General features: G+C 34.4%; 1 protein-coding gene across 8 annotated transcripts in view; it reads left to right on the forward strand.

The window, feature by feature from the left end:
- The window catches only part of LOC115209821 (anion exchange protein 2-like), a 721,610-nt gene that overhangs the window by 497,647 nt on the left and 203,755 nt on the right, over window positions 1-20,208 (forward strand). For all 8 annotated transcript variants that reach the window (XM_036505450.1, XM_029778381.2, XM_036505461.1 and 5 more), the window contains exon 4: window positions 10,006-10,071. In XM_036505450.1, coding sequence (XP_036361343.1) covers window positions 10,030-10,071 — 42 coding nt within the window. In that variant the 5' untranslated portion in view covers window positions 10,006-10,029. The remainder of the gene's footprint in view (window positions 1-10,005; window positions 10,072-20,208) is intronic.

Raw genomic sequence — 20,208 nt, forward strand, 5'->3', positions numbered from 1 at the left:
TGAATGAGTGCTAAATGAATCATTTCTGCATACTTTGTAAATGGAACATATGGTAAATTCATTGAAACTTGTGGCCAACCACACTGTCATGTATTTTCTACCTTATCCTGTAGAGAAAACCATTGTCTGCATTATTTGTTAGGATCAGGCACCTTTATATTTTTTCTGTTCACTGGTGGCATGTTGTTGAGTACTTGTACATAAATCCATATCAAAAATATGCAGCCTCACAGTACAATCATGTAAACACAAGTGCTAATCAGTGTATCCTGGGTTGCTGAGTATTGTGTATGGTTGCTGGAGTGTGTTTTTGTGATACAGGCTGAATTTTCAACTAATCGCCAACCCATGTTATCACAGATCAATCCATGATAAAGCTATCATGGTTCACAATTGAGCATACCTTGTTATCCCTGATCAGTGATGAATGAATCATTGATAAACAAGGATACATGTATTATTAAAATATTATGATATCAGTGTTAAAGATTCATAATTCATGGTTTTTAATTATTTTTCTCATTTTCTCACTACAATTTCCATTTGATTTTTTTTTTTCATCAACATTAAAATAAAAATCAAATGGAAATTGTAGTTGTGATACCTGTGCCGGTGGCACGTATAAAGCACCATCCGAACATGGCCGATGCCAGTGCCGCCTCGGCGGCACGTAAAAAGCACTAGCCGATCATGGCCATTGCCAGCCTCCCCTGGCACCTGTGCCAGTGTTACGTAAAAAGCACCCACTACACTCACAGAGTGGTTGACGTTAGGAAGGGCATCTAGCTGTAGAAACACTGCCAGATCAGACTGGGGCCTGGTTCAGCCTCCTGGCTTCCCAGACCCCAGTCGAACCATCCAACGCATTCCAGCATGGAAAACAGCCGTTAAACGATGATGATGATGATGATTTCTGTTACCTGTCCTTCTCTGTTCTTTTCAACTAATATTTCGATTCTCACTGAAATATTCCATTTGTTTAATATCTGTGCAAATATCACTGTTATTATTCCCAATGTTGTCTATAGATTTAACTGCTAGCCATGGATGGGGGTGTGCAGATGATGAAAATAAAGAATGATGATCAGAGCAGAGCTGTTTCCTGTATGTTTGTAAATCCAGATATGAATAAAGGGTCTGGTGTGGAAAGAAGATATATAAAAAAACTGATATGATTATAGCTTTGTTAAATAAGCTAACTATATATTTGAAGTAGAATTGACAGATTTATTACTATTTTGCTATTACTTTTTCTCAGCTGTTCCATTTATTTATTCACTGAATAATGTCAACCCTCACTTAAACTTGACATATTTTCATTTTTTTTTTCTTTTTCGTGGTAAAACAGAGAATTTTCCAACTATTGAAATATTATTCATGTTCCAAGCTGACATTTTTTTAAGGGGTGTTGAGAGGGAAGCAACAACTCTGATTTGGTAATAGATATTGCTTGTTGTGTTACCTCTCTCTCTCTCTCTCTCTCTCCCTCTCTCTCTCACACACACATACATACACACACACGCACGCATGCGCACACACATTAACATTGCTGTTAATAAGCTTGCAGAAAAGATTTGAAACAATTATGTGTATTACTGGTGCATTTAAATAATTATGCAAGTATAACCTCACCCTTAATCCACTCCCACGGGACAGTATGAAATTACAATTTAATTGGTCTATATTTTCAAGCCATCTTAATCTTTTTTGTCTTTTACTTGTTTCAGTCACTGGATTGCAGGCCATGCTGGGGCATTATCCTGGAGGCTTTATCTTCTATTAGTCTCTTTTGCTCAACTGCTAGGTTAGAGGGATGTAAACAAACCAACACCAGGGGGCAAGTGATGGTAGCAGAAACACACCTACATATTATACATACACACATGTATGACAGGCTTCCACACAGTCTCTGTCTACCAAATTCACTTGCAAGGCTTTGGTTGGCCTGAGGTTATAGTGGAGGGTACTTGCCGAAGACACTGTGCAGTGGGACAGATCTCAAGACCATATAGTTGTAAGCATGCTTCTTAACCACATGGCCTTTTTTTTTTTTAAATAAACCAGTGTCAATATTGTAATATTATGGGTCATACCAATCCAATATTATTCTATATGATAACAGACAGAAAATACTCATTTAATTAAGAAATTTACATGAAATATAAATTTAGTTAATACATAATACATAGGTGCAAGTATGGCTATGTGGTTTAAAAGTTCACTTTGCTGTCACATAGTTTCAGGTTCAATCCCACCATGTGACACCTTGGGCAATTGTATTTTATAGCCCCAAGTCAATCAATGCCTTATGAATGGATTTGATGGACAGAAATTGTGTGGAACTCTGTCATATGTGTGTATGTATTTTATATATATATATATATATATACTTTATTTAAAGCAGCAGAAAATTCAACAAAACCTGTTACTCTGAGTTTCCCGTTGCCATTCATCGGACAGTTTTTGCAAACTGTCCGATGAACAGCAACAGGAAACTCAGAATAACAGGTTTTGTTGAATTTTCTGCTGCTTTAAATAAAGCATATTACTCTACCACTGGTATTTGAGTACTCTTTTTTCCACCTTGTTTCACATTTATGTGTTTACTCCGGTATATATATATATATATACGTAGTCTGATCAATAAGTATCCAGACTGTTGCCATAGTAACAAAGTTAAAGCAAACAGAGTAAAGCCACTTGGCACAGATTGACCTTGAACTCTGCTGTTCATGCACACTAAGTTTTAATGTTCTAGCTCACTTCTGCTGTCTACAGCAGTGCTTGGAAGTAACATGTGTAGCTTGTGTTCATTGCATTAACCATGACAGAGAAAACTGAACAGAGAATCTGCATCCAATTTTGCCAAAAGTTTGGCAATACCTGCTCAGAAGCCTATGTAAAGTTTTCAAAAGTTTTCATTATTCTTGACACAATCAAAGAGATTTTGTGCAATTGAAACCCGAGTGTCCTTTTGATTAGCTGAAAGCAGTTTTGACACAAACTTGGCAGACACGCATCTCATACCCAAATCTTCAGTGATAATGGACTGAACTGAAATGTAACTAATCTGCACATCCTCTGATAACTTACAGATAGTGATTTGATAATTTCCCCTCACAGCTGCATGCACACCTGTGATGCTTTTCTCAGTTCTGCTGGTTACAGGTCTCCTAGAACATTCGTCGATATGAACATTTTTTTTGGAAAGGTCTGAACCACTCATACACTTGTGTGCAGCTCATACACTCCTCTCCATACACATTCTGCAACATTGTGCCGGCCTTTGAGCAGGTATTGCCATGACAAATTTCTCTGTCATGGTCAATGCAAATATCACACACTACACACCTTCCTTCCAAGCACTTCTGTAAACAGCAGAAGTGAGCTAGAATGTTAAAACTGAGTGTGTATGCACAGCAGATGTCAAAGTCAATCTTTGCCAAGCAGCTTAATTCTATGTGTCTTAGCTTTATTTCTATGGCAACAGTCTGGATACTTATTGATCAGACCTCATACATATATATATATACACACACGCATGTGTATGTGTGTGTCCTCTCCACATGACAACCAGTGTTGGTTTGTTTATGTTCCTGTAACTTAGTGGTTTGACAAAAGGAACCTACAGACTGAGTACTAGACTCAGAAAAATAAATACTGGGGTTCAATTTTTTTTCAACTAAACCCTTCAGAGACAGTGCCCCAGCATGGCCACAGTTCGTTGACTGAAACAATTAAAGAGATAAGCACATGATCTCTTTTACCATTTGCTTTTCCCCCAAGTTGATTTAGTTTACATTAACCTCAACATGATTGCATCTCTTAGCAGGGCTAGATGCACAAATATGTTTTATTATAGCTTCCTCATGGGATTATGAACAGCTAAAGCAGCTCATGCAATTGATTGTCCTTTATATGTCAACTTCAGTGACTGGGGGAAAAGTGGCAGTGGTGGTTGTGGTAGTGTTGGCAGTGGCGCCGTGTGTGTGTGTGATAAAGGATATAGAAATATCAACATTCCTGTCAGGAATGCTGCAGAAGCAAAATAAGTAATGTGTGTTGTTTGTTATTACTAATATCAGATGTGATCTGTCATAATATCTTATAATGTGAGGTGTGTAGTGAGAAATAGTAATCGTATGATTATGGTTCTTGACAGTGATTGATTTATTCTTGTTGAACTTCATGGCTACATCGGTCTTTGTTGCACTTCCGTCGTTGGTAACCACTGATAAAGACAACAAAGGCTAACTACTTTTACAATTTAAACTTAGTGCTGGTGTCATTCTTCAGTCCAAGGCCAGCTTTGATTGAGTAACTGTAGGATCAATGTGATTCCAACCATGACTATCTTGTCGAGGCTTCCTCATCAGTTCAAACTTTGTACTATAAGTACATTTTATGTAAGGACAACAGCTGGTGCAACAATTTTGCATCAAGTAAAATTCAGAGAAAATTTTTAATTTGAGGTAGAATTTTTGCAGCTGGATGCACATCCTGCCATCAACTTTATCTGTTTTTCAAGTTATAGATTTTCATTCCAGACCAATCAGTTCTTGAATAGGTTAAATATAATTTTCCAACCAATTACGTGTTTGTTCTCTATACTTCTGCTCTTATTGTTATACTTTTTGGTTCATATTTTTGCTGGTTGTAAGAACTAAAGGTGTCATAAGATGGTCCCAGTTTGGGTCACCGGCTAACAAGCTAAAGTAACAGAGATCACATTGAACCTACCCTGATTCCAAATATGCGCTATTTGTGAGTGTTGATTCCAGTGGGAGCTGATTCTACAAGCCAAGAAGGCATGCAGACACACACATTTATTGATATATCATAGATAAATCTGCAAGTGCAGTGTTAGTGGACAATTTGTTTGCAAGATATGTTCACAAACTTCACCAACTGCAGCCCAAGTTTTCTAAATGTTCACACAGACATGCACACACACACACACATGTGAGGGGATTCTTTCAGCTTCCATTTATCAAATTCCCTCACAAGGCATTAGTAGGCCTAGGGTTATAATAGAAGACACTTGCCCAAGGTGTCATGCAGTGGGTTAAAACTCAAAGCTATGTGACTGACAAGTAAACTTCTTAAGCACACAGCCAACAGAAAGGGCATCAAACTGTAGAAAATCTACCTCAGTGAATTCCATCCAGCCCATGTTTGCATGGAAAAGTGGTTGTTGAAATAATGATGATGATGATAATAGCCATGCCCACATCTTTGTGTCACCGTTTTTTTAATTACATATATGAGTGTCATTGTTGTTTTCTACATTAGCAATGGTAGCTTGAGGTTTTCTTAACAGGTATTAAGGATTGTAAAAGGACTGAAGGAATTTTTCTTCAATTTTAAATCATCAGAATGAATAAATCTTTTTTACTGTAGTAACTTTTGTTTACTTGTGTTGAGAAATTATGCAAATGTAAATCAAATTTGTATTTCTTTTTCCATTATTCCAATAAAATTTTTAAAGATTTTTTTTTTTACACTTTGTCAATTTTCTCACAAAACTCATTTAAGCATACCAGTCTACATCATTTAGTTTACTTACTAGTATATATTGGGTCAATCCATAAATAATGCGTTTTTTTTTTTACTTCTTTTATCTTTCAAAATTAAGATACAGTTCTTTTTTACTCTAAAATATACTCTCCTTCATTTTCTACTATGCTCTACCATCTATCTGGTAGACTTGCAAGGCCTCTCTCCCAAAATTCACTTGTCCATGATGAAAAATACTCCTCCAGTATTGTTCTGACCTCATCTACAGAATTCATTTGATTTTGAAGACTGTGTAATAAATGATAATCAGATGGGGCAATGTCCAGCGAATATGGTGGGTGGGACATCATTTCCCATTCAAACTGCTCCAGCCTTTGGAACGTCATCCTTGCTGTATGTGGCCAAGCATTATCCTGATGGAAGAACACCTTTCGTCTTGAAACCAAAGATGGTCGTTTTTCTTCTAGCACTGACTTAAACCACTCAAGCTGCCCACAGTAGATATCCTTTTTTATTGTTTGGTTTGGGTTTAAAAGTTCAAAATGGACTAAACCTTTCACATCCCACCAAACAGATAACAGCACCTTACATGGGTGAAGACCTTCTTTAGCCTATGGTGCTAGTGTTTCTCCTTTTCCTACCAACTGTCTCTAGCACTTGACATTTCTATAGAGAACCCATTTCTTGTCACCAGTCATTATTCAGTCCAAAAAAAGGTTCATTCGTGAGATGTGACAGCAAAGAAGAGCACACATTCACTCTCTGTGCACAATTAGACTCAGAAAATTTGTGAGAAACCCATTGACCCAATTTGCTGACTTTTCTGCTGACACGCAGATGTCAATGAATGACTGGATGACCAAATCCAAGCTTCTCTGCTAGTTCCTCAACAGTTACAATAGGATTTTGTGCCACCAGAATTTGCAGACATCCTCATTGAGCTCTATAGATCTTCTAGGATGAAGTTCGTTTTCTAGGCTGTAATTTCCAGCTCAGAATTTTTGGAACAACCATCGACACTGGCTTACACTTATTGTTCGATCCCCATATACTGCATTAATATTGCTCACACTTTCTGTTGCATTGTTGCCTCTATTGAGCTTATAAAGCAAAATATGCCGAAAATGCTCCTTTGTCACTTCCATTACAGCTTTGAAAAAATAACTGCTAAAATTGAACGGCATTCTTCAAAACTTGCACTAAGAATAAGCACAAGGTAAAATTACTACCTGCTTCTATAGTAAGTTGATGCAGGTAGTTTATCCCATACCCCTCTGACTTTTAGTTCACACAGTTGAAAAAACCTGTATCATTTATGGGATGACCCAATACATACATACATGCATGGTGAACTCTCTTGACAAAGGCAATGTATGAGCATTCAACATTTTACTGAACGACCCACACAAGTGATCGGTTTATAGTGATCAAATGTTCATGCTGTACATTTTGCTCACTCTCTCCATCAAATCAACGTCATCTGAATAGGTGCAATGTGTAGATCACAGAGCAACATGAGATGAAATGTTTTGCTCAAGAACATAATTCACCACCCAGTCTAGGAAATGAAATCACAATCTTGAAATCGCGAGTGCACCCTCTTATATGAGTGTGTGTGTGTGTGTAATGGAATAATTACTGTGAAGCATTGTGTAGAATATATTATATAAAAGATCGTGGGTAAGGCCAAAACAATGCAAAGTAAATGCAAGGTAAATCACAAGAAAACAAATATGTGAATTAATGTAGACTTACCTTGTAATCAATATTTCGGGGTTATGACCCCATTTTCAAGAAATTCATCAAGTTCTTGAAAATGGGGTCATAACCCCGAAATATTGAATTCAAGGTAAGTCTACATTAATTAACATATTTGTTTTCTTGTGATTTACCTTTTTGCATTGTTTTGGCCTTACCCACCATCTTTTATACATTATATATATGCATTTAACTAGCAATTTCTATACCAAATAGTTGCTTCATCAGTATTGGACTGGTGATAATGAAGAATTAATTAATTAATTAACAAATCATTTAAAATAAATCAAGCTCAGTAGTTGATAGCTCTGAGTTTGAAACCTGTTATTGTTAATTCAATTTCTCCTGTACCTGCTAAGATAACTGGGTTAAAGTTATCCATGTTAAAACTGTTTATCAATTCCATCTTTTTACCTTCTCTATCAGTTTGTCTCTTTTCAAAATCTCTTGTCTCCTTTCAAAGGTTCTAGTCATTTAGGAATTATTAACTAGATATATATCAGTGAGTATTTATAAGACATCAAAATACCTGTATCATGATATGTTTCAGGAATGCATTATTAGATCAGAATCATCTTGGTTTCACTTTCACTGGTGAATTATTTATTGCTAAACTCACTTTTCAATTCCTAACATCTGTTTAGTGATGGAAAAGTTGTTAACAACATAAGAATACTGCAAGATGGTATCAGGTGACATAGTTGTGATTTTTTTAAAGATATTAAAACTTCCTTGTTTGAATGCTGCTGAAAGCAACTTAGTGAAAATAGTAGTTTGTTTTGCAAAATTCCATTTTTTTTTTTTGTCTTTTTAAACAAATCTTTTTTATGTTTGTATTTCTAACAGAATACACCATTAATGTTAATTTTTGAAATAATCAAAAGTTTTGAGAGAATTTCACCTTTTAGCATTCCGACTGGCCATATCCGGCCAAAATATTCTACCTGTTTTATGTTCAAACTGACCAGATCTGACCTTTGCCATCTAACCTTAAAATAAACAAGCACATCATCAAAATCTCAAAGCTTAGAGATAATGAATGATTGATTCAAAACAATGTGAATAAATGAGCCTTAAATTAGACAGAGTAATCTGAATACTAAAGGTTTAATAAAATAACTTCTCCATTATTAACTCCTTAATTTCCTGTATGACATGAATCTTCCTGACAGCATATGTGTCTTTCAGTTTTGTACCATCTGAAACTAGACTCATGTTTATATTCATTTTAAAATATGTTATGAACTCTCTAATTTAAGTGTGAAAACTTTAATCTCTTCCGCTCTTATTTATTTACATTCTGTAATGTTTTCTATTAAAATCAAGGCACATAATGCTTAATTTTTGCAGTTTATTTTTCTGTGTTTATTTTGTGCAAACCTGGTTATGCTATGTTTAAAGGGGGTAATAATGGGAAACTATCACCTGTGTCATCTCTTGTGAAAGGTAGGAGAGTCCAGTTTGCTGGACATTGTTGTAGAGCTGAAAAATAGGTAATTTCTACTCTTCTCCTCTGGAAGCCATCTACTCGCAATACCAGAGGGCGCACACTCTCCTACCCTGATGTAATCTCTAGGGATACAGGCATCCAGCAACAGGACCTCCGTAATGCCATGATGGACCATGAAGTCTGGCATAGCATGGTAAATTCCATTGTCTCGACCACAGTCGAACAATGATGATGAATAATGAAAAAGGTGCAAAAAGGACATGGGAATTTTTTTTTAAGCCTGTGATGTTTGTGTATTCAAGACTGTTATTAATTGCATTTAATTCATTAGTAACTTGTTTCTTTTCTCTTTTTATAGTACATCTATTATTAATTATTATTATTTAATTCACAAACATACATGCAAAACATTATTTTTAACACAAAGAAAGACATTAGTCTTTTGTGCAAAACGGCCAATTTTCCCAATAACCTTAGTAGGGTTATGACATTGTGACATTTAACCAAAAATGTCCATTTTTAGGTATTTTCTGTCCACTCTTTACTAGATTGAGCTTTTGATTTTGAAAATTTTCAGCAGAATGTTAAAAATTAAGTTGGTGCTTGGAGCATAACTTAACAAAATATTCTTACACATAATAGGTGCAGGTGTGGCTGTGTGGTAAGTAGCTTGCTTACCAACCACATGGTTCCAGTTTCAGTCCCACTGCATGGCACCTTGGGCAAGTGTCTTATACTATAGCCTCGGGCCGACCAAAGCCTTGTGAATGGATTTGGTAGACGGAAACTGAAAGAAGTTCGTCGTATATATATATATATATATATATATATATGTATGTATATGTTTGTGTGTGAGTGTGTTTGTCTCCGATGCTGGTGTGTTTACGTCCCCATCACTTAGCGGTTCAGCAAGAGAGACCGATAGAATAAATACTAGGCTTACAAAGAATAAGTCCTCGGGTCGATTTGGTTGACTAAAGGTGGTGACTGAAACAAGTAAAAGAATAAGAATAAAAAAAAGAATAATTATAATAGAATATTTAAATTTAAATAAAAACGCATTAAAATGGTTTTGTTTCATAAAACTAAGGGTTTTTTTCAGCTGGGTCACACTCTTCCTCTTTCTATAGGCATGAAAAATTATTATAAAATAACACTTTCTCTTTTATATATTTCATTAGTAAAACATATGATATTTAATTATCACTTTCATTTTATAAATCATAAAATTTCAAAAATTCTATATATTCCTTATGTTATTTTTGTTTTACTATCTGCAGGTAACGTAAAGAAATTTTACCACTATGCCAAAGAAACGCCAAGGCAAGGTAACAAACAAGGAAGCTGTAAGTGTTCTAAACTGTGCTTTTTATTTTCATTTTTGTTGTTCTAGTTTCATGTTAAATGGAAATAGATTGTTGTATTGTAAGAAATTAATATTTTCAACTGCTGCTTCATTACAATTTGATAATTTTTTTTCTTTTTATAAAGTTGTTATGAAAGGATTTTAATATTACTATGTATGCATGTGTATATGTATATATATATAATATTTTTAATTGCACAAGAATGTGTGTATATCTGGGTCTTTATACATGTGTGCATGTATACGGATGTATATATTGTACAGCAAATTTAAGAACTTCATTTGCCTGCCAAACTTATATCTGTCCATCAAATAAATATATGACAATTTTATTTATGAACCTCCAATTTATATTCAAATGTTGCTTTTAGCCATTTTTAACTTTCTCACATTCTGATTTTTAAAAGTAAAGAATTTATGTTTAATTAGATTTCTGTGAAATTGTTCTAAAATGTTAGAAAAACACTTGAAAAGAATTGTATAGCATCTTATTCAAGTCACAGAGTTTACTGGCTCTGCTGTACATTCCATTATAAAAGATAAAGAACAAGTGTTGGCATCAAGGTCTAAGAATTAATTTCTTTTATTTTAGTGATTTACAGCAATTGAAATTTGATGTGTAAATGCCTCATAGGCAAGTCTTGATCTGATCCCTATTGTGTGATTTTGCAAGGGAGTTAAAAGCCAAATAAGAGAGTTGTGAGAATTCTCTCTTGTCAAGTACTCCTTATATAACATATATCTTCATAAAATGTAGTTTCTATAATTTAAAGTTGTTAGGAGTTTAATGATGTGACCAGGACAAGTAAGTGTGATGGGGCAGGGTGCTTACAGACTATCATATACATATTTGTAAGATGGTAGAAATGTTTGTTTTCCTTTTAGAGGAAAAGGAGTTGTCCTTCAAGAGTCTCCACAGTCAGTATGTCAAATAAGGTACTCTGATTGTTAAATGTGTATTGGGTTTGTTTAATGTGATGGTAATTACACCATTAGGAACCTTTTGTTGTCTATAGTATTTACGACTAGGGGCATGTAGATGTTATGTTGCTTGGGCTCCAGATTTGGGTACATTGGTAATAAAGGTAGTACTTTTATATTTCTGCTACAGCAAGTTCTGATCATATTTTGTTGGCATTGTAAGGGCCAGTCTTGTAAGAAACATCATGTTAGATCTGTAACATTCTTAGGCATCATGTTGATAACTTGTGTTTCATGGCTGATAAGGTGTAGCATTGAAGCAGTGCAGGGCAAATTGATAATCTGACATATCTCTTCAGCTCCTATGAAAATTTTGTTGGACCATATAGATCCTTCATTCCTGAGGATTCAAGGTGAATTTTCAGCTGGTTGAAAAATAATTGAAAATATTGTAATGCATACTAGGAGTCATTATTATTGTTTATTAGTTTGGTATGAAATGTTCTGAGACTGTCTTCTTCAGGTGTGCAATAACACAAAATGCTCTGAGATTGTCTTCTTCAAGTGTGTAATAACGCACCTGAAAATAGAATGTGTGAGTTTTCTCACAAGGCAGAACTTGTTTTGGCTATCCTCTGCTACAGATAATGTGTTGCTACCATTAAAAACTATGAAAATTGTATGTCACAAGTGGGTGAAATTTCTGACAACATAAATAGGTCTTTACTTTCAGCAGTTTAGTGGTCTATATCTCCACCTATTCTGTTAAAACCTTAGTTATTCTGTCAAGTAGCTTGAACTTCTTTCCATGTAGATGGAGATATTGTATTTTCTTCAGTGTGTCTAGAGTACATAAGTGTACTATCCTAGTTCTTTGTACAATGGTCCCATTTGTTGTTCCAATTTCATAACAGTAATTCCCATAGTGGAGAACTGGGACATTCTAAGTATATGGAACCCTCTCACAATCATCTTTCTAGAAGCAGTAAGTTTATATTTGTATGATTTATATTCAGGCAGCTGAAGTATTTAATGTATCCAATCCCTTTTCAGTATTATTTCTGCATGAACTCATCATCATATTGTGCCTGCAAGGTATTTACCTCTCTGGTGTCTAGATTATATCCCAATCATAATCCTATATCTGAAGAAACATTTGCCTTAACCATGATGATACATTAGAATTTTTCTTGGCTTTGTATTTCAGTACGTTTTGGTCCATTTCAATTCCTATGTAATCTATGTGGATATAAGAAGCAAATAAATAAGTTGTAGAGTATTTTATGCCCAATGTTTGAATATCTGGTCTCAATATCAGCCAGAACTTGAAAAATCTACTAGTACTTTGTCTTCAATAAAGATATCATCAGTGCTATGAAAGGAAGTATCTAGCTGTATTATACGTTTTATATTACAGACATAGAATTGTTGCAATGATTAGTTTGATTTGATTTTCTTGAATGCTTCCTGACACTCAGTATACGAACGAAATTCTGTTTTCTTTGTTTAGGTTTTAATGGGATTGTGAGTGCCATCAGTTACAGGTTAATTTGACTTAGCTGATAATCCTGAGAAATGTCTGTGGATGTTTTTATGGGGTGGGTACCCTGTAGTTAAATCCAGCTTTTTAGAACTCAGACAGTAACAGAATAACAATAACTGGCAATACATTGTTGTATAAAACCTATCTCTCTATACATCAGGAAATATACCTTCATCAGAGGACATGTACATATATATCTAGGTTTCAGCATTACACGTGTTTCCTTGTTTATGTGGAAATAAAAATTTAAAAGAGCAACCATATTTTAAATATGTCTTTGCAACACTGCAGAAATATAGTCAAATATGGTAAGTCTATCATATCAGTGTATAGTTTCTCTATGACAATCTATATGGACTGTTTTTCCATCATAGTAGATAATGAGTGTCCTGGGATAAAGAGAGTCTAACAAAATATGTTCTAACATAAAATCAAGATAAAGCCCAAAGGGTGGTGTGATGTAAAACATTGTTATCTTTTCTCCAGCATCTGCAAACAAACTACATCCAAATGTTAAACTATCAAACTATCAAACATGGCCGCCTGGCTAGCTAGGCCAACAAAGGTCTCCTGTGTTTGCTTTTGTTTGAAATCAATCTGCCCTAGAGACATCTCTCTAGTTTCACTGAAAATTGAAAAAAAAAGAAAAGAATGTAACAGAAATTACCTACTTATTGTCTTTCAAGATAGATGAATGCTAGCTTAATGTGTTCCAATGCTGTATGTCTGTGAGCTTGTGTGTGAGAGAGAGAGAGATATCACTTTGTTAAAAACATTAATATTAGATGATGTGTGTATAAAGTCTATTTGGTTAAATCAGTCATTGTTTGACTGATAGCTGATGTTAAAGAAGTGAAAGTGTCTAGGGACTTCCCTGGTTTAATGATTGATAAACAAAAATAATAGCAAGAGACTTCATAGCGAAATCTCATTCACATTACTAACAAGCTTCGTAGTATTTGATTTGATTTCAGTTTATGTTCAGATGTTTCCAGTCTTAGTCTTTGTATTGTATTTTTTTGTTTACTTGCTCTTAGATTATAAACCAGAATTTATTTCTTTTCAGAGAGAAATGTTAATGTACACAGGCACATATTTATAGTGTGGACATTTTATCTTGTATATCATATATTGTTATAGCTAAAATTAATATTCCTCTTTTTTTTTTTTTTTTGCTGATCATTTATTTTTAGAAAGATCACCTTCATTGTATTTGTAGTTGGAACTTGTCCAATTCCCATAAGAAAAGAAAGAACGAAATAATTTTCATTACCTTACTTTCACCACAAGATGTATCAGTGTTATTGAAAGCATTGATCTTTTCAACTGGAGACTCAAAATAGCATTTGGTAGAAATACCTGATTAATTAAGAATATGCTTTGAATAGATAACTTCCCCTATCACCAACCTAATTCTCTAATCATTCCTGCTTCTTTTGTCAGGCCTTAAATTTCATTTAGTACTTTATTCGTGTGTAGAACTATTTCAATAGGAGTCAACTGGTTGATGTTAAAGAAATATTATTCATCTGTACAATTCCCATACTCTTTACCCAAATAGTATGGGGAGATTTAGATAAAGAGATTTGTCCTTGTGTCTTTTGAAAGGACCGCATTCCATTTTTCTATATGCAGCTCTTTATAAAAATTGCTAAAAATTCATTAGCAATTTTAATTTTATCATGAAACAAATTTAGTGCAGGACCATGGCAGTGAGAGGTTTTATTTTTATATTCTATTTACTCTACAGACATAGAAACATTTTTTTCTCTCATAATTGCTTAGAAATTGTACTGTGTATGATATTATTTAGGGTAGTGGAAAATAGCACAAAAATTTATCTTTAAAATATTTTAGAAATTTTAGTTTCCTTCTTGACCTAATCTTAGATAATTTTTTATCCTGGTGAAAACATAATATTAAACACACTAAGCTACAAAGTATGATGGAGTGACTAATTACAATGACATCAGTCCTTATAATGATGCTCTTTAATATAGGGCATGACAATGTTTCAGTTACTATTCTCTGCAGCTGCCTTCAGAGAGTGACTCTGAACTGGTCATGGAATTGAGCCTGAAACCTTTATTTGCCTACTGAATATGTTGTTTCTACTGATCTGCTGTCCTGTCCTAGGATGCAGTATTGTTATTTGAGATACTTAAGCATTAGCCCTGTTTTATCAGATTTAAACTAAATGGTAATTGCCTGTACTTGCATGTCAACCTTTATGACGAGGAAAACCATCCAAAGACAAACATTAGCATAAACAACTCATTTTAATAATGTCATGTGGTTATTCACTGTGCTAGAAATAACAGCTATATCTTGTTAACACTACACCTCCATTTTGAAATCAGGGCACTAAATAATATAATCCTAGATAACCCTAAAAAAAGACAGACAAGTTCTAGAAAGAATGCTTTCCATCATAGTTCTTCTACTCAGTAAGAGCTGATCACCAACAATTTATCACTCTTTTTCTTCATTATCATTTAACCTCCATATTCCGTGTTGGCATGGGTTGGATGGTTTAATAGGATCCAGTAGGTCCAAGAATTGCTTCATGCTCCGGTGTCTGCTTTGGCATGGTTTCTACAGCTGGATACCCTTCCTAACGTCAACCACTTTACAGTGTGTCCTGGACATGTTTTTACATGCTACCTAAATTCATCTGGAAAAATATGTACAGACAATATATATTGATCAGTATATATTTAATATAGCAAAAGGATAAGGAGACAAAAACTAATGCTTAAGAACCTTAAACTGCAAAAACTATTGGCCCCTTACAAAAATGCTTGTGATTAGAACAGCAGACCAAGTAGTTCAATAAAAGTTGCAGTTTTAATTCCTGGTCTTCGAAACTAAAGGCAATGGAAGAACGTCTACAATATGAACATTAAACTGTGTTTGTATATTAGACTTTGTTAGTATTTGTACATTGGGTAAGAGTTTGCATTTGTACTATTTTTGTCATTGTTCAACTCCCAGTCAGCTCTGATTGAGCAGACCTACAGCCTATAGCATTCCTACTGTGACTATGCTGTCTTTTAGGAGTGTCCAAGAATTACATTATCCAAAGTGTCTTTTCCTTTCTTGAGATGACTGCATATGGTTTAAGGGAGATTTAACTGCTGTTTCCAGTAAATCAACCAACTGCTTAGATTGATTAATGTAGAATTGAATTGTATTTTTATAGTACAGCTTTGATTTTAGGATTCCAAAATTCTGTTGCTGTGTAAATGTTGAGTATTTGATAGTGTTTAGTTTTGAGTGTAAGCTCAAAGTTATATATAATTAATAAGGTTTATGACTTTTCAGATATTGACTGCAGCTTACCTTCATTTTATTACATGCTCTATTTCATAAAGGGAACATATTTATTTTTCTTTCTTTTTTTGGATTTTGAGTATTGGCTGAATTGTTGGCTACATTTTTATTGGAATTTTTACCATTTTTTACACTATCTTCAATAGGCCATACTTCCTAGCTATTGTATCTCTTATGTTTCTCTTGTTTCAATCGTTGGACTGCAGCCATGATGAAACACTACCTTGAAGGGTTTTTGGTCAAATAGATTAATCCTTGTACTTATTTTATTTTTTTTTGTGGTTAGATATTTATTCTATTGGTCTCTTTACCAAACTACTAAGTTATGAGGGACACAAACCAACTCAAGTTATCAAGTGATGGAATGGGGTGACAAAGACACATGCACACTGTACATGAAAGGCTTCAACACTGTTTCCATCTCCCAAATTCACTCATAAGGCATTGGTCTGCCTGACCTATACTAGAAGACACTTGCCCAAGGTGCCATGAAGTTGGATTGAACCTGAAACCATGTGGTTGCCAAGTGGCCTTAACCATACAGTCATGCTTTTTCTTTTTTGTTCTAAGTTTTAGAGAACAAAGAACGCAAATAAAAGTTTTTCATTTCCTGGCTTTCCCACCTACAGACTTGTATTCAAGCATTCTTGTATGTTTAGTAACTAGTTGAACAGGATATGATTGTTAAGTAAGGTAAAACTGTGACCAACAGTAGCTGAAGAAGTTTACACAAGGTCAACTGATTGTGTAGTTATTGTTTAGCTCCATCCAGTCCTGATTATGCAAATCTAAAATCTTTGTTCCTGCCATGATATGTCTACGTTTATCTTTTATCTTCTTCTTTTACTTGTTTCAGTCATTGGACTGCAGTCATGTTAGGTCACTGCCTTGATGGGTTTTAGTTGAGCAAAGTGCTTTTGTTAAAGTCTGGCACTTATTCTATCAGTCCTTTTATTGACCCACTAAGTTACAGGGACATAAACAAACCAACACCGATTGTCAATCGGTGGGAGTAGGGGACAAGCACAAACACAAAGGTGTGTGCAACTGGAACACGGTTTCCATTGACCAAATTTACTCACAGGGTATTTGTCAATTTGGTGCTATGATAGAAGACACTCAGCCAAGATGCTGCCCAGTGGAATTGTACCTGAAATCATGTGGTTGCAAAGTGAGCTTCTTAACCACACAGCCATACCTGGACCTGTTTCTTATCTTTCTTTTGTTTTTTAAAGACAATTGAATTAAGGTGGGTTCAATTCCTGTACTGAGCATTGTATTATACCCTTGAGCAAGGCACTTCATTTCCTGTTGCTCCAGTCTACTCAGCTGTTATGAGTTCCAGCTGGGTGTTAGAGCAAACTTCTCTTCCTCTGGCCGTCACATCTTGGCAGAGAGGAGAGAATTTCTGTGTTTGTTTGCCACTACATAGTTACCTAAAACAATTAACAAAAGCATGGGATATATTACCAAGCCATATTAATTCATGAGTGACATTTGGCTGTACTTCCATAAGTTATAGTCCAAGGGAGATTCAGCTGCTATTTTTTATTGGGCAGAACAACCATATAGAGGCTCTCTCATTAGTTCTAACGTTTCTATTGATTTATTGTTTAACTTCCTTGTATTTCAAGTCACTGATTTCCATTGTAATTTTGATATATTATTTCTTTTAAGTTTATTTAATGACAATAACATTTAACTTTTTTAGTATTTTCCCACCGTCAATATAAATTTGTCTTTTTTTCATTTTATGACCCATTAGTAAATTTGGCATTGGTTCTTGTGTTAGCTATATTGAATTCAATGAAAAATAAATTCTTTCTTTGGTTATGTTACTTGTTTCTATGTATTTAATCAGTTTCTTTTAACCTAGCTCATGTTTGGGGTATTAAAACAGTGTAATGGTTTATTTGTTTGGCAACAAAACAGTAAATATTTTCTCTGTATTATTTATAAACACAGAAGAAAAAACAAAAATACATCTTAAGTGCATATTATTTAGCTAAATAGCCTCTGTCTTTTTTATTGTTACTATAATGAATTCTTTCCCTTAGAGCTGGCTGGTTTCATATATCTTCCACTCAGGTACCCCTGAGCCACTCATCTCTGCACCTCTCATCACCTTTGTTGCAGCCACTCCACCGATTCCTGTGCTAACCACTATTTCCAGTCCTTCCTCCTCAGAACATTGTCCCTCTGGAATCTGCTCCCTTTTCATATCTTTTCTGTAGGTGTTGACCTATAACAGTTTAACTCATTAGCATTTAATTTGGCCATACCTGGCCTAAAATTTTATTTGTTTTATGTTCACACCTGCCAGATCTGCCTCTTACACCTGCCTTACAATCACGTTATCCAAATCTCAAAGCTATAAGTTAATTGCATGATTAATTCAAAATGATGTGAGTAAATAAGCATTACATTTGACACGGTAATCTAAATGCTAAAGGGTTAACTGGAACAATAACCAGTGGCTTATGGTGATTGTTGTATTGGGTGTGCTGCCACACCCAATGCCACCATATTTCAAGCAGGGGTATGACAAAAGTTTCCCATTTAGATTTGTGGTTTAATTAATGAGTAAGGTTAATATTTATAATGAATTTGTCATTTTCAATGGGCGTGCAGGACATACCTAGCACATCCGGAATATACACCCCTGACAATAACAGCACCAAACTCACTGATCTTAAGGGCCTGCAAAGTTCATGAGCAGTGCTCTCTCTTTCAGATTCACTAAGTAAAAAAAAAAAATGAAAAACTATAAATATTTTAAACTGTTTCTTTTTTCTTATTTTGTACATTGCTGCAAACTTGAATCTGGGGCTAAAATATGTGTGTAGATCTCTTCATGTATGTATATTTGATAGCTGTAAGCATTTTTGTATCTATCTTTCTGTTAGCTTGTCAGTATGTTTGTGTGTATTATAAACTAAATTACAAGCCCAAACTTCAAGTTTTGTACAATCAGCTTTTATGGTTGACCATATTCATCCATGCATTCTTTTGAAATACATTTGTAGATACATATGTGACATACACACACATCTATAGATAGATATGCACACATATATCTAGAGACAGATATGTACATGCACACATGCATACATACAACGGATGTAGAGTGGGAAATTGGGAATATGCACTAATTAACACAGTCACAATACACTTTTAATTATTAGCTTTCAAAATTTTCTCACATATTGATCTGACATTTTTTCTTAAACTATTCAGAAATGTCTGTTTTGATTTCAACTCCAGAATCTTTGTGAAAACATCTGTTAATTTAACTGACAAAATGTTACATGCTACAGTTACTTTTTGAAAGCACACACACAAACAAATTAATAAATCTTATAAAAGAAAACACTTAAAACATAATGAAAACAAAATCTTTCATAAAATGCACCTCTAATAATAACAGAACAGAAAAAGCTGTAATTATATTTTTCAAAAATTAACCCTGTGTTCAAATAACAAGTGACAAGCAAGATATAGCAAGTGAAACTTTGTTATAATAGAAGCCCCTAGCATACTTGGGATTCTATTTTTCATTGTTGCATCACTGAAAATTTTCTTTGGATTCACTCGTGCCTTTTTTTCTTTCTTATACAATAAAGCATTAAATTTCTTTCATCATTTTTCATAGATACTCCAGGTCCTTGTAAATTTTCAGGCAACATTTTGTAGTAATGAGGTTATTTTGCCAACTCTTTGGGACACAAGCTATGTTGTCAATTGTTGAATGTTTTTAGCTGTGTTATTGTTCTTCTGGTTGTTATTGTTGTTCTTGATGATGATGTTGTTCATAAGACCAGCTGTGATTGGTAATAATTGAGCAGGTCTATAGTCAAAAGTATTCAGGTTTGGTGATGCAAACAGGAAAAATAGAATCCAAGCATGTGTGTGTATTAATATTTAGCAGAAGCAACAGAGGGACTCAAAGGCTGAGAGTTTTGTGTGTTAACACTTATCAAACTAGTTCTAATCAAAAGTATTCTAGTTTATATGCACCTGTCTTTTTAGGGATATGTCAGATGACAGTATTTAATATGACCATCCCCTTTTAAAGACAATTAGGTGTCTGCTATATAGATGTCAGAGCAGTTTCCCATTGTGGGTATCCCTTTTGTTTTGGAAACTGAGAGAACAATTTGTTTGGAGCTGAAGTGTTTTCTGCCTGTGAAAAGGAAAGCCAGTCATTTTTTATGCAGTTTTTGTTATAAATATGGTATTACTAGAGGTAGCCATTAGTGATTTTTCTCTACATAGTGTATTTACTCATGTGTAAGTCAAAACCCTAATTTAGTGTGAAAT

This window comes from Octopus sinensis, linkage group LG1 (assembly GCF_006345805.1).
Source record: "Octopus sinensis linkage group LG1, ASM634580v1, whole genome shotgun sequence".
Lineage (NCBI taxonomy): Eukaryota > Metazoa > Mollusca > Cephalopoda > Octopoda > Octopodidae > Octopus > Octopus sinensis.